Source organism: Mustela lutreola, chromosome 16 (assembly GCF_030435805.1).
Source record: "Mustela lutreola isolate mMusLut2 chromosome 16, mMusLut2.pri, whole genome shotgun sequence".
Lineage (NCBI taxonomy): Eukaryota > Metazoa > Chordata > Mammalia > Carnivora > Mustelidae > Mustela > Mustela lutreola.
In genome coordinates this window covers 29,625,667-29,640,199 of record NC_081305.1, presented here as the reverse complement: position 1 = coordinate 29,640,199, position 14,533 = coordinate 29,625,667, and the positions used below count along the sequence as shown (strand labels likewise).

At 36.5% G+C, this 14,533-nt stretch overlaps 1 protein-coding gene across 3 annotated transcripts in view; it reads right to left on the bottom strand.

Annotated features, from left to right (window-relative positions):
- RPGRIP1L (RPGRIP1 like) overlaps window positions 1-14,533 on the bottom strand; it is a 93,695-nt gene that overhangs the window by 20,549 nt on the left and 58,613 nt on the right. For 2 of the 3 annotated variants that reach the window (XM_059152151.1, XM_059152152.1), the window contains 3 exons: window positions 12,070-12,171; window positions 11,272-11,425; window positions 10,194-10,267 (listed from right to left, as the gene is read on the bottom strand). In XM_059152151.1, the coding sequence (XP_059008134.1) occupies window positions 10,194-10,267; window positions 11,272-11,425; window positions 12,070-12,171 (330 nt within the window). Of the gene's footprint in view, window positions 1-8,341; window positions 8,418-10,193; window positions 10,268-11,271; window positions 11,426-12,069; window positions 12,172-14,533 lie in introns of all 3 variants that reach the window. The other variant, XM_059152153.1, reaches the window with a different exon arrangement.

The window sequence follows — 14,533 nt, the reverse complement described above, 5'->3', positions numbered from 1 at the left end:
CTCTACAGAATAAGCATTTCTGTAAAATTATAAAGTATAGAAAGTAATTTGGTATACTCAGGGACTCAACATCTTAAACAGAGGTTACCATTTTGCTGTATCTGACTCAAACTTTTTGTTGTTACTGAAGAAATAAAACATTTCAGATGCAGCTAAAGCCCCCACCTATTTCCTTTCTCTCCTTCCCCCAGAGGAAACCAGCATCCTGAAAGTGATGTGTATCACTCCCAATCATGCTGGTATGTTTCCTGCAACATATGTATATGTCCATTAACAGATAGTACTGCTTTCTGTTTTTACATTTCATATTAGTGATAGCCTCCTCTATTAATCATTCTGCAACTTCTGTTTTTTTACTCAATACGATATTTAGAAATTTGTGTTTATAATTAAAATCGAATTCAATCATACTTTATACAGAATTCCATTCATATTGCATACACAATCTATAGTCCAGTTTTTTCTCTACTGATAAACAACTGAGTTGTTCACAATTTTTTGTTATGAACAGACAATGTCGCATTGTCCATCCCTTTGTTTTCCTGCGTATGTGAGTGATTCTCTTAGGAGAATTGCTAAGTGAGAGATATGAGAAATTCAAATTACTCCTCAAATGGTTACATGAATTTACACGAGTATTATATTTATCACCATAAAAATGTGTGTGGAGTGTGTGTGTGTGGGGGGTGTATGTGTGTAAATAAATAGAAACAAAGCCTACCTCTTAGGAGCCACCATAGGTAGAACTTGGTACTTTATAGTGAAATGACAGATACAAAATGGAAGTAGAAGGTGATGATCTATACCAGCTCTTTGGGAGAAATAAGAGTAAAGAGAAACTCACACTGTTGAGATAACAATGTTTTTAATAAACAAAATCAAAAACCCCAGCTTTCATCTGTGGCAGTGACCTATCTTTACTCACTGGTTCTGTGAAAGACCTATATTGAACAATTACTATAAATATTGAAAACTTCAGAGGTGGAGAAAAAAAATGGTGCTAGGGTTTAGAGAGCTTATTTTTAGAATACTGTCATGGTCTCCCTCATACACCATGTAAATTGCTGCATCTATAAGGGTCAGCAAATTATAGAAGCTTGTTACCACATGTTCTAAAGCAATGGTTGGAATATTTTTTCCTGTCCTAATACACCTGAGGGATATGACACATTTCCATCATTAACTGTGGCTTACTATGGCAGTTCATGTGAAGGAAGGAGAGAATTTTAAAAATTACCCTCAATTTCAGGTGATTTTGATACGCCATCCCTTTTCCACCATCATTGAAAACAGATGTTATAGTACAGTGGTTCTCAATTTTGGCTGAACATTAGTATCACCGGGGGAGCTTTAAACGAAATTTGGATTTAGCTGATCCTAATGGAGCTGGGCCCTGGCATTTAAAAATGCTCTCTAGGTGATCCTAGTGTTCAGTCACAGTGAGAAGTACTGCTTTTCCCTCAAGTTGTTCGCAAACTCTAGCACAAGCCAGAATAACCTGAAAAGTTTGATTACAAACACACAGATTGCTGGGACCCAGTCTCTTGAGTTTCTGATTCATGAGGTCTGGGGTGGGGTCCAAGAATCTGCATCCTCACAAGTTCTCAGGTGATGCTGGTCTGGGGACCAAATTTTGAGAATCACTGCACTAAACCAAAAAAGATTCAACCTACATTTGTTGACCCTTTCTAAAATATTTATTAAAAGGCTTCTAAAGGGATGCCTGGGTGGTTCAATTAGTTAAGTGTCTGCCTTTGGCTCAGGTCATGATCCCGGGGTCCTGGGATGGAGCCCCTCTGGCTCCCTGCTCAGTGGGGAGTCTGCATCTCTCTCTGCTCCTCCCCCTATGCGTGCCCTCTATCAAATAAATAAATCAACAAACAAGTAAATAAATAAATAAAATCTTTTAAAAAAACTTCTAAAATAATTAAATCGTTCTTTAACGATTTTAGTATCGTTTAAATCGTTATTTAACATTTTAGTAGAATTAGCCTACACATTATTTACTTTCTAGAAGCGATCTACACTCATCATTAAAAATAATCCAACAATATAAATCCTAAAAAGTAAAGTAGAAAAGTTCCTTGTTTCCTCCCAACTCAGGGGTTGGCACTTTTTTGCTGTAAAGGCTCAGACCGCCAATATTTTTTGCATTGCAGGCCATATGGTCTCTGTTACAAATATTTAGCTCTTGTAAAATGAGTACAGAACATAGACAATATGTATTTACATGTGATGGGTGTGGCTCTGTTCCAATAAAACTTTATTTACAAAAACAGGTAGAGGGATGTGTTTGACATGGGCCATAGTTTTCTGACCCCCACCCTGAGCCATGTCTCAGAAATACTGCTAATGGTGTTTGGATTATATACTTTAGACATTTTCTTTGCTTACATAAACCTAAATGTTGTATCTGTATGCTCATGTAAAAGTACATATGTACATAGATACAAATATTTCCCCTCTTTTGCTTCTTTGTAATGGAATTATCAGTGAGGTATAATTTCTTAACCATCAGTTTGGCAAAGGTGTGATGTGGGAAAGCAGAAATTAATATCTATTGTTGCTTTAACCAGAAATGTTTGTATTAGAAAACACTGGTAGAAAACTAAGGGTCCACCAAAAGGGGTTTAAGTCAATATGGTAGAGCTGTGGGGTAGGAATATTATGGATGTGTTAAAAGAAATGGAGTATATTGCTATTGGAAAGATGTCCCTAGTATATTAGGAAGAGATAATTAAGTTGCAAAACATCAAAAAGAGTTTTGGAAGTAATTACTACCAGGAAGCAATTCAACATTTCTTGTTTTAACCTAAAATATATTTTGAAACTTATTCTATTAGCTTAAGCTTCCATATGTAAACTATTGGGAGGGAATTACTTTACCCACCCATAGGATATCATATTTGATTCTGAAGTGATTTAGTAATTTTTAATACGTGACTTCTAAAAGTAATGAGTTGCTTTACGCCATTTTGCCCTTCAAATCTTTAATACATATGTTGCTGAAGATCATTATTGCAATCGCCTGGGAATGCCAGCTCATATAGTTCAGGAGGACCTGCTTTCTAGGTGGAATTGTAATTTAGTCCAATTGAATATGACATTTTTACAAACTGCTATTAGTAGAAGCAGAGAGATGTAAATATGCCATGCACAGAAGAGTCCACTGCTCTTCCAGCGTGAGCTCCCATTCTCACCTGTGCACACACCTGAAGAAATCTGTAAGCTGATGGTTGTACATTTCATTGTGAAAATGGAAGGCTCCATGGTTTAAGTGATAAAACTAGAAATACTCTGCAAGAAGGTTTGTTAATTCTTTTTTTTAATGCCATGGCAGATGCAAATTTTTGGTTTTGATGTCTATTTTAAGGACCTAAAACAAGGCTTTTAATCAATGTATTATACATCAAATTGATACTGTTAACTTCTGATTATTCAAATTAATAAAATATTCATAGAAAAATGTCCAAAGTTTTACAATTTTCAGGCTCCTCCCCTCCCCCCCTTAATTATCATGCCTAGAAGCTTTTCAGTAAAAGCAGCAGTCATCAGGCTGACGGAATCTGACAGGCCAGCAAGGCCCAATTACACTGGTGCTCTGTGGCACTTTGATGTCCTGGAAACGAAGAGAGATAGGGGCAAATTGGGTAGCACATTATGTTAATGACTTGATTTAATCCAGCCACTAAACTTTATGTAGCCTGTTAAAAAAGATGCTAACACTAATTATGCCACTTTGGAAAGAAAAGGAGGGGACAAGCATTTCACTCTGACAAAGCGAAGCTCATAAATGTTGTAAATGAAATGAAACAAAATGAAGTAATCTATGATTAATTATACATCACAGACATGAAGAAAAGAGGAAGAACCAAGTAATATGTCTAAGTCCTAGGAAATCTGTTAGATTCCTTCTAAGGATCAACGTTTCTAAGAGATAACTGGAGCTGTGAGATTCTGAATCATGAAAAAAAGAAACTGTGTGATCTTAAATTGCTTACGCAGTTAGCAGGTAATTCAGATTCACAGTGTAACTGGCATAAATGATACTTATCTGGGACACTACTTCTAGTCTCACTTTTGTGACATTATAGGGTAGAGGCAATTTAAAAAAATCTATCAAGTGGGGATAACCACAGAGTAGCGTTCTCTAATTACTTTTTAATTAGTCTCTGTGCCTCTAATCTATTCTTTACATTATTGATAGCATGCTCTTTTAAAATGCGATTCAAGAGTGTAAACTCCCTAAGAGCAAGAGGATTATTTCCCTTCTTCACTGTCTAGAATAAAGCTTGGAACACAGCAAATGCTAAGTATTGGTTTAATTAGTGAGTGATCTTCATCCTCCCTTAAAAGCCCTCATTGGCTGCCCATAGAACTTCAGGATAGACTTTAACCTTCTCAGATGATACACAGAGGCCTTAATGGTCAGGACGTGCCCATCTTTTCAGCATCTTCTCCTGAGCCTCCACAGGTGTGCCATAACGTAGAAAACCACTGAAACCATCTGAAAACCACTGATTTCCAGAAAGAGCCATGATCCACACTCTCCCTAATTCTTAAATTGTTCCTTTGACCTGTAATGATCCCACCATGACTCTTACTAATTCCTAATCACCTTAAACACTTGGCTCAAACTTCACTGACTTTAGGAAGTCTTTCTTGATGAGGGTCCCTCACGTTGTTAGGTACCTGCTTGAAAGTTCCCACAGCACCCTGTGCCTTCCATTCTCCTCGTGCTAACCACTGTGCACTCATTGTGTTTCCTCTATAGACTGTGACCTCTCTGAAGCCAGGGACTGCTTCTTTTATGACACATAGCAGATGCTAATGAACGCAGGACTGTGAAAATTAAAGGACATATTCTATAGGATGTGCTAATTTAGCACCTGAGAGCCATTCAGTATTACCTTCCTTCTGATAAAAGCCATGTATCACTGTCCTAAGATTTCAACCTGAAGCAGTTCTTGAGAAAGAGGTAAAGAAAGAAACTAATGAGCCAGAAGGATTTTTAAGCTTAAAAAAGGTTTTACGCTAACAACACCCTGACGAAAGTTAACATCCTCAACAGACAATGATGACATCCTGTTCCTCCTGACATAATGCCCTGGAAAGGACATAGCCCTGCCTTTGTCGTATTCCCACCAAAACACATAGCTGAATCTAATATGAGGAAACATCACATTAATCCAAACTGAAGGATAGTCTACAATATAAATGGCCTGGATTCTGAAAAAATGTTAATCTGAAAGAACCAACATAAAGAAAGATTGCAACCATCATTATGGATTACAGAGGCTAATGAGACAGGAAAGTTAAACACAGCGTGCAATCTGGATTGGATCCTGGACCAGATTAATCAAAGGCTATAAATTATACTACTGGAACATTTGGCAAAATATTAATGGGAAGTGTAGATTAAATAATGCTATTATATTATTATTCTGAAGTATTTAAGAGTAAACGAACCTGACTTCTGCAACACTGAAATGATTCATTATAATTATGTATGCAAGAATGTGTATATATACGTATGTAGGTGCACATATACAAATATAGGAGAGACAACAGAAATGATAAACAATGTAGCAAAATGTTAACAGTTGATGGATATGGGTGAAGTATATTTAGGAGTTCCTTGTACTACTTTTGGGATTTTTAAAGAAAAATGTTCTGTGACTCATACTGAATGACTATTAAAGTAGCACATAGAAAAACTAGTATAATCACTATAAAATACTTTATTTCATGAGTATGATGACCTCTTGAGGTTTGTTCCTATGTTTACAGATTAAACTATTTTATTCTATTTTGTAAATAATTAAAAAAAAATTTTTTAAAAAGATTTTATTTATTTATTTGATAGAGATCAAAAGTAGACAGAGAGACAGGCAGAGAGAGAGAGAGAGTTAAGCAGGCTCCCTGCTGAGCAGAGAGCCTGATGCAGAACTCTATCCCAGGACTCTGAGATCATGACCTGAGCTGAAGGCATTGGCTTAACCCATTGAGCCACCCAGGTGCCCCTCTATTTGGTAAATAATTTAACACAATTAAATATCACCTATTAATATAAAATACTGGTTAGTACTTTCTACTAAAAGTAAAATTTTTAAAAACAAGGGTTACTGAGGCATAAAGCATTGCATACAGCAGTTGCCTCCTTTAAATGGTATTCACACATTGGAGAAAGCATCTTAAACCATTATAATAAATCACATTTGGAATGGTAGTCAAGACTGTAGCAGGCTGTAGCGAAGTAACACAAATTACTTTCCCAGGAATAATAAGAAAAAAAGCCAGTTTATTCTAAGGAAAAAATAGATGCGTACATTAGAATTAGTTGGATATTGTAGAGGAGTAGTTCTTTCTTTCACTAAACTTCCTTGTTAAATCGAAGTTCCTTATTCTGTCTTAGTCAAGGGCGTTGAACAATTCCGCTGAGATGCTAGCAATGCTGCCAATACACATGGTTCCCCTGAATGACGGATTTCTCAGCCTCAGCACTATTGACATTTTGGGCCAGATAGTTCTTTGCTGTGAGTCCTGTGCATTGTAGCGTGTTGAGCAGCAACCTTAACCTTAACTCCTACCTATTACATGCTAATAGCAGTCCCACCCAGTGTGACAATCCAGAATGCCTTCAGATTCTGCCAAATGTCCCCTGGGGGATAAAATACCCCTCCCCCCAGTTAAAAATTGTTTGGTCTAAGGTGCTATAATTTAGGTAACATTTTCCCACACTTTGAAAGTTACTTTTGAATGATGAATACAATGTTTAGAAAATAAAATGAACTATTACAATTTCTCCCTAGTATCTATTAGATAAAATCCAAAATGTTTGGCTTTCAGCATTATATCTAAACTCTTCTATCCTCTTATATAAAAAAGCTGCTTGGGGCGCCTGGATGGCTCAGTGGGTTAAAGCCTCTGCCTTCGGCTCAGGTCATGATCCCAAGGTCCTGGGATCAAGCCCCACAATGGGCTCTCTGCTCAGTAGGGAAACTGCTTCCTCCTCTCTCTCTCTGCCTGCCTCTCTGTCTACTTGTGATCTCTGTCAAATAAATAAATAAAATCTTAAAAAAAAAAAAAAGGCTGCTCTAGTTAGTGTATTCTTGACTTCTGAAACATATATGCATCCCTGCACATGATTTTCTCTCTGCTGCCATATATCCACATCTTTGAGATGTCACAGTTAAAGCAGAACACTCCTTACTGTGTGACTGGCCATAGCCAAATAGGTCAAGTGTATACAACGGATAAAGATGGATCCAACCTAGAGGCTAGGCATGGTTAATTAGATTTTTCTCCTCCGGGGTGGGCATGTTTGCATCGTTATCTTTGGTAATAAAAAAAAGAAAGCAGGGCAAGTCAGCTTAAACTTAGGAAAAATAGACAGGAAGCCCACAAGAGGGCAGGTGGGCCAGCTCTGGGCATACCTTCCATAAAGTCTACTAAAGAGTTACTTCAAATTTCTCCTTCCTCTGAACTTCCTTACTTAGTGGGAAGATTACCAGTAAGTCACTTTCTCGCTCAAGACCTCAGTTTATTCATTTGAAAGATGAGAAAGCAGGCAAGAAAACAGCTGAGTATTCTTTACTTCAAATATCTATTACATTAATTATTGGTACTGTCACCTGACATTGTTTTATATTGTAATTTAATAGCCAAATAACTACTTGACTTTTCATGAACACATCTTCCCAATTAATGTAGATGTCCTCAGAGGGCAGGACCAGAATACTATATGTACTTCCTTAGGAGAAGTGTTGACAAACTGCAGACACTGAATCCCTGGGAATCACTGTATTATGACAAGAGGCATGAGTGCTGTTTGTACTTTGACTAGATAAATACATCCCTTACTGCCTGCCTTCTTAAACCCCAGGCCTGATTCAGTATCTCATTTCTCATTCTAATGTTCAAAAGGCTAAATCATATAGGTATCCAAAAATTCTGATGAAGTAGGCAAAGTGTTTCATAAGAACTATTGATAAGTGAGAAAGAAATGTCTGATTCAAACATGTAGTCTTACTACTCTTGATGTAATGAACGGAGGGCTCTTAATAAAATAACGTGATAGTTAAATTTTTTAAAGATTGATTGACTGATCTGAAAGACACACACACAGAGAGAGAGAGAGAGAGAGAGAGAGAGTGCTGCGTGTGAGCAGGGGGAGGGGCAGAGAGAGAGGGAAAGGGGAAGCAGACTTCCGTCTGAGCATGGAGCCCAACGTGGAGCTTGATTTGATCTTACAACCCTGAGATCATAATCTGAGCTGAATCCAAGAGTTGGATGTTCAATCGACTGAGCTACCCAGGGAACCCTTGATAGTTAATTTTACCTGTCAACTTGACTGGACCACCAGATTTTCAGACCGTTGATCAAACATTACTCCAGGTGTGTCCATCTGGCTGTTCCTGGATAAGATTAACATTTGAAGTGGTAGACTGAGGGAAGCAGACTGCCCTCCCCAAGGTGGATGGGTCACCCTCCAATCAGTTGGAAGACTGACTAGAACAAAAGTGGTGAGAAATCCTCCACCTGATGGCATTCAGAAGCAACACTGGTCTTTTCCTGACTCTGAACTTGAACTGAAACACTGGCTCTTCTTAGGTCTCCAGTCTGCCTGCTTTCTAGCTGGAACTTAAGCCATTGGTACTCCTAATTTTAAGGTCTTCAGACTCAGATTGGAACTACACCATTGACTTTCCTGGGTCTCTAACTTGCTGAATACAGTTCCTGGGACTTCTCAGTCTCTATAACCACGTGAGTCAATTCCTTATAATAAATCTTTTTATATGTACATATTTGTACGTATATATCCTATTTGTTCGGTTTTCCTGAAAAACCCGAATACAAATGGCTAAGGAGCTAAATCCCACACAAGGGACTCATTTTCCCTTTGAGTCCCATTATCAAAAGTTTCTAATAGAGACCAGAGAATTACTATTCATTAGTTTGATAAATAATTTAACAATTTCAGGTTTGATGAAGCAAAAAAGCTAAACTGAACTAAATGCTATAATTAGAAGTCTTCAGGCAACCATATTCAAGATTCTTTCCTTGATTTACTGATTTTGAACAATAAAGATCCATATATCAGGATGCCATGGGTCAGGTGATATTATAATTAATAATGATAATAAAACTTTGGACAGATGAACTGTTTTGCTTGTACTTATCATTCTTTTGTTTGTATTTCGGTTTGTTCTGCAGAGAGGTTAAGCTAAGAATTTTAAGAGTTGAAAAAATTATTCCAATTTTTACCCATAAAACAGAAATTCTGAAAAAGGAATACAATTAATCATTTCAGGAAAATTAATGTAGATGAATAGAAAAAGCTAAGGCCTTTTTACTTCACTTACATTTACTTTAGAATAACTACCCCCCCCCCTTAAAAAAAAAGCTCTGGTAAGTAGTATACTTCTCATATAAAGTATAATTTTGTTTTCAAAACTTCCATTTGCATACTGCTTTTCAACAACGTGCTACAAAACAAGTATACCTATACAAGATTAATTACCTTCTATGAAGGTTTACTGTTTTGGTGGAAATGAAATAACTTTAATAGTTTATCAGTGGACATATTTTAGCATATGAATGAATTCACACTTGAAAGTATTAATGTTTTAAATGCAATATCCCATTTTGAATTCTTAAAGCTCAGATTGCATTCTTTCTTAAAAAGATTTAATTTATTTATTTGAGAGGGAGAAAGAGCATGAGCAGGGGGAGGAACAGAGGGAGAGGGACAAGCGGACTCCCTGCTGAGTGGGAAGTCTGACGAGGGGCTAGCTTCCAGGACCCTAAGACTGTGACCTGAGCAAAAGTCAGATGCTTAACCTACTAAACCACCTAGGCACCCTCAGACTGGATTTAACACATCTTTGTACAATCATTCTGAAAAGGAGTCAGGGAAGTCAACTGGTTTTAGCAAGTAACTGTTAATGCTGCTGTTGATAGGTATTCTTAACATGTAAGCAAAAATAATACAAGTTACGACCCATTACATAATGAAACTACATATAAATTTTCTTTTTGTACTAGATGATTACATGGGTAGGATTGTGAGGATACATAAAATTTTCCCAGAAATATTTTTGCCTTCAGATTTTCATACAGGAAGATGGATACACTATGAATGAACAGCAGCTTTATTTTGCAACATTTCTAGCTGGCATCAAGCTACTGACCTGTTTGATATTCTTGGAGATAGGACCTGGAATAATACACTCGTCGCTGTCAGATGCAGATCTCTCTTCCTCATCTGTTAAGAAATAAGATTTTAGTGGCTCAAGTCTGTTAAACCAATTATATTTATACCTTGAGAAATGGAGCAATTTGTTACAAGCATTTGTTATAAGGATAACCTTAAAAGGACAATATGATAATCATGTCTAGACGTTTCTCAGCAGGAAAGATATTTATTTTTACATTATAATTTAGAAAAGATAAAAAATGACTGAAAATTCCAAGTTTAGTTTTAGTAGAAACAAAGATAATAAAAATATAGCTTGCTCTGAAATTCAAAAATAGTCTTTTTAAAGAGGAGGACAGAGTAATGGGTATTTTCTAACAGCCTAAAAATTATATTGTGCAATCAAGTTATTCTTACTATTTAGAAACATTTAAAAAATTTTGTAGTTTTATTGTGGCAAAATTGCCATAGAATAAACTGCACATATTTAAAGAGCAAAATTTGATATTTTGACATATGTATAATTCTGTGAAATCATCACAATTAAGATTGTGAACCCATCCGTTGTCACCCCACAAGTTTCCTTATGCCCCCTGTAATCTACTCTTTCTCTCTATCTTCCTGTTCCCATTTACCTTCCCCTAGGTACCACCTAAATGCTTTGTCACTGTAGTCACCTCTTTTAGATATTATATAAATTAAATCTTGTCAAGAGTTGTCTTGTCTGAGTTCTTAGTTTTAATTTTTTAAAAGTTAATTTCTCTAGAATAATCCAGATGATAGTATAAAACCCAAAGAGAACATAAAGCCACTGAAAACATCAACTGGGACCTTGGTAGCAGCAAGACTTGAATTCCACTGTGGCATGGCAGGTTGAGATAAGAAGGTGTGCGACAATTCTGCCAGCCCGTAGCTGACTACACAGAACCGTGTCCTGTCATTTCGGTCAAGAAACAGGTACCACAAAGTAGATCCCCTACTATGTGAAGATGTCCTAGGAGGCATGCTCTAACAGATTAAAGAAAACACAGAATTAAGTAAATAATGGTAATAAGAAAGGAAAAAAAAATCACCTTCTGGTTCCAATTCCTCAGTTATTTCTGTTTCATCTTCAGAAGAAGTCCAGCTTTGATCTGCTAGCTGACCCTCAGACAGGAAAGACACATCATCATCTTTTCCTTGCTGTATTTTCTCTTTTACCTTAGCTCCACCGCTTTCTTGAGAAACCTGAAGAAATGCAAGCATACCAATAACACTGGCGCTTTGATCACATGTGTTGCACTTGTTGAAGCACCTGACTCAGAAAGCCTGTAAGCCCGAGACTTAAATATACGAATATGTAAGTGATTCATTAGAAAAACCGTCACTAACATTGCACAGACAAATGATATTAGGCAGATAAATGAAAATATTATTATAAGCCAAGAATGAAAAATACATTAATATAAAAATGAATTTTACATTATTACCCTAATTCACATATCTATTTATTAGTTGCTAATATCAGCATAATTGCAACACTGATCATAGTTTTGATCTTTCTGTTCCCAGGAAGTTCTACATAAAAATAGGATCGATTTTATGAGTTCTTGATCCATTTTATTTATTTATTAAAAGATTTTATTTATTTATTTGACAGACAAAGATCACAAGTAGGCAGAGAGGCAGGCAGAGAGAGAGAGGGGGAAGCAGGCTCCCTGCCGAGGAGAGAGCCTGACGTGGGGCTGGATCCCAGGACCCTGAGATCATGACCTGAGCCGAAGGCAGAGGCTACCACTGAGCCACCCAGGTGCCCCTTTGATCCATTTTAGTTCAAAGTCTTTTAAGAATGAAATCAAACCTTTCAAAATAATTTTAATACAAATACATACCTCAGGACCATGTGAAAGAGTTGGCATGTCAGTTTCTATTTCTGGCGTATGCTCAACTTCTGATGAAACTTCCTTCACATCTTCAGGAGGAGTAGTTATCTCCTTTTATTGATGTAAAAACATGCAGATATGTTATTTTGTATTTACTATTAAATTCCATATATATAAGGGAGTAAATACAGTAGTTATGCATATGACCCTAAATTTAGTTAGTGTATTTCAGTAAAATGGCTGATAGTCATCAGGGTATTTATATATGTAATTAAAGAATTACAAACATCATTCATTGAAGCATTGTTTATAATTGCAAAAAAAGTGAGAACAATGCAAATATCCAACAGAATAGGATTAAATGAAATATGGTATATCCAAATACTTGAGTTCTTTGCAACCATGAAAAAAATGATAACGTAGATCTGTACTTCCGCACACTGAAGAGAATATCCAATATACTATTGAGTAAAAAATGTAGTTTTTTACATATAGTTGTATACTGTTTTGTTAACAAACATGCAAGCAAAAAACATGTATGCTCCCATGGGAATAAGTATGGAAGGAAATTCACTAAAATTCTATTGCTGATATATAGATTTGGGGAAATTTAATTTCATATTTTAAAAAAGATTTTATTTATTTATTTCACAGAGAGAGATCACAAGTAGGCAGAGAGAGAGAGGAGGAAGCAGGCTCCCTGCCAAGCAGAGAGCCCGATGGGGCGCTCCATTCCAGGACCCTGAGATCATGACTTGAGCTGAAGGCAGAGGCTTAACCCACTGAGCCACCCAGGACCCTAATTTAATTTTTAATTTCTTTTTTGCTTATTTGTATTTTCTAGTATTTCTATGATGATTATATATTACTCATGTAATTAAAAAATTACATATGCGAGGATATATACTTTCTATGATCAACATTATTTTTTAACTCTATCAAATATCAATTTAGAGTCAAGTATTTTCCAGGATTCATAAACTGATGTTTATTTTTAAAATATTAGCTTATCATTTTTGCTACTTTATTTATTTATTGAAGATTTAATTAATTTATTTATTTGAGAGAGAGAAAATGAGAGAGAGAGCATGAGAGGGGAAAGGTCAGAAGGAGAAGCAGATGGCCTACCAAGCAGGGAGCCCAATGTGCAGCTTGATCCTAGGACTCCAGGATCATGACCTGAGCCAAAGGCAGTTGCTTAACCAACTGAGCCACCCAGGTGCTCCCATTTTTGCTACTTTAAAGATTTTTATTTATTTATTTATTTCATAGACAGAGATCAAGTAGACAGAGAGGAAGGCAGAGAGAGAGAGAGGAGGAAGCAGGCTCCCTGCTGAGCAGAGAGCCCAACGCGGGGCTCGATCCCAGGATCCTCAGACCATGACCCAAGCTGAAGGCAGAGGCTTTAACCCACCGAGTCACCCAGGCACCCCCACTTTTGCTACTTTAAAAGTAAATATGTCCAATAGAGAAATGGGAATGACAAACCAAAACCAGAAGAAATTAATACAAATCCATATTTTCATTACCCAATGATAATATCCATTAGTAACAGATTTCTTTAAAATTTTTCACCTTTTTCTTTATAATTAATTATTATTTATTTATTTCTTATTTTTAAAAATATTTTGTTTACTTATTATTCCCTGAAGAGCAGAGAGCCCAATGTGGGGCTTGATCCCAGGACCCTGAGATCATAACCTGAGACGAAGGCAGAGGCTTAACACTGAGCCACCCGGGCACCCCTATAATTAATTTTAAAAAATGATTTATTTATTTATTTGATGGACAGAGATCACAAGTAGGCAGAGAGGCAGGCAGAGAGAGAGGAGGAAGCAGGCTCCCTGATGAGCAGAGAGCCCAATGCAGGGCTTGATACCAGGACCCTGGGATCATGACCCAAGCCGAAGGCAGAGGCTTTAGCCCACTGAGCCACCCAGGTGCCCCTATAATTAATTTTTTAAAATAATTCTTTCTTTCAAGTTGATTTTAAAAATTTATTTATTTATTTGAGAGGGAGAGAGAGACAGTGAGTGACGGGAGGGACAGAGGGAGAGGGAGGGAGAGAATCCCAAACAGACTCTCTAGTAAGTGCAATCCCTTGAGATCATAACCTGAGTTGAAATCATGAGTCAAGATATTCAATCGACTGAGCCACCCAGGTGCCCCTTTAGGATTCATTTTTAATGCAAATAAAAAACTTTTTGGTTAATAGTGGTAATTATATTATAAATACAATGTATCTTGTTACATTTAAAAAACCTTAGTATTATGTCATAAAATTTTCTCCTGATATAAACTTTTGGGTAAACATCATTTTTAATACAATCTAATATTAAAATGAATGCATGTATCATAATTTAATGAACCATTTTCCTGGTGTTGGACATTTAACTAATTCACCATTTTCAGTTACTGTGATGACTAACATTGCAATAAACATCTCCATGTATGTCTTTTCTTTTTTTTTTTT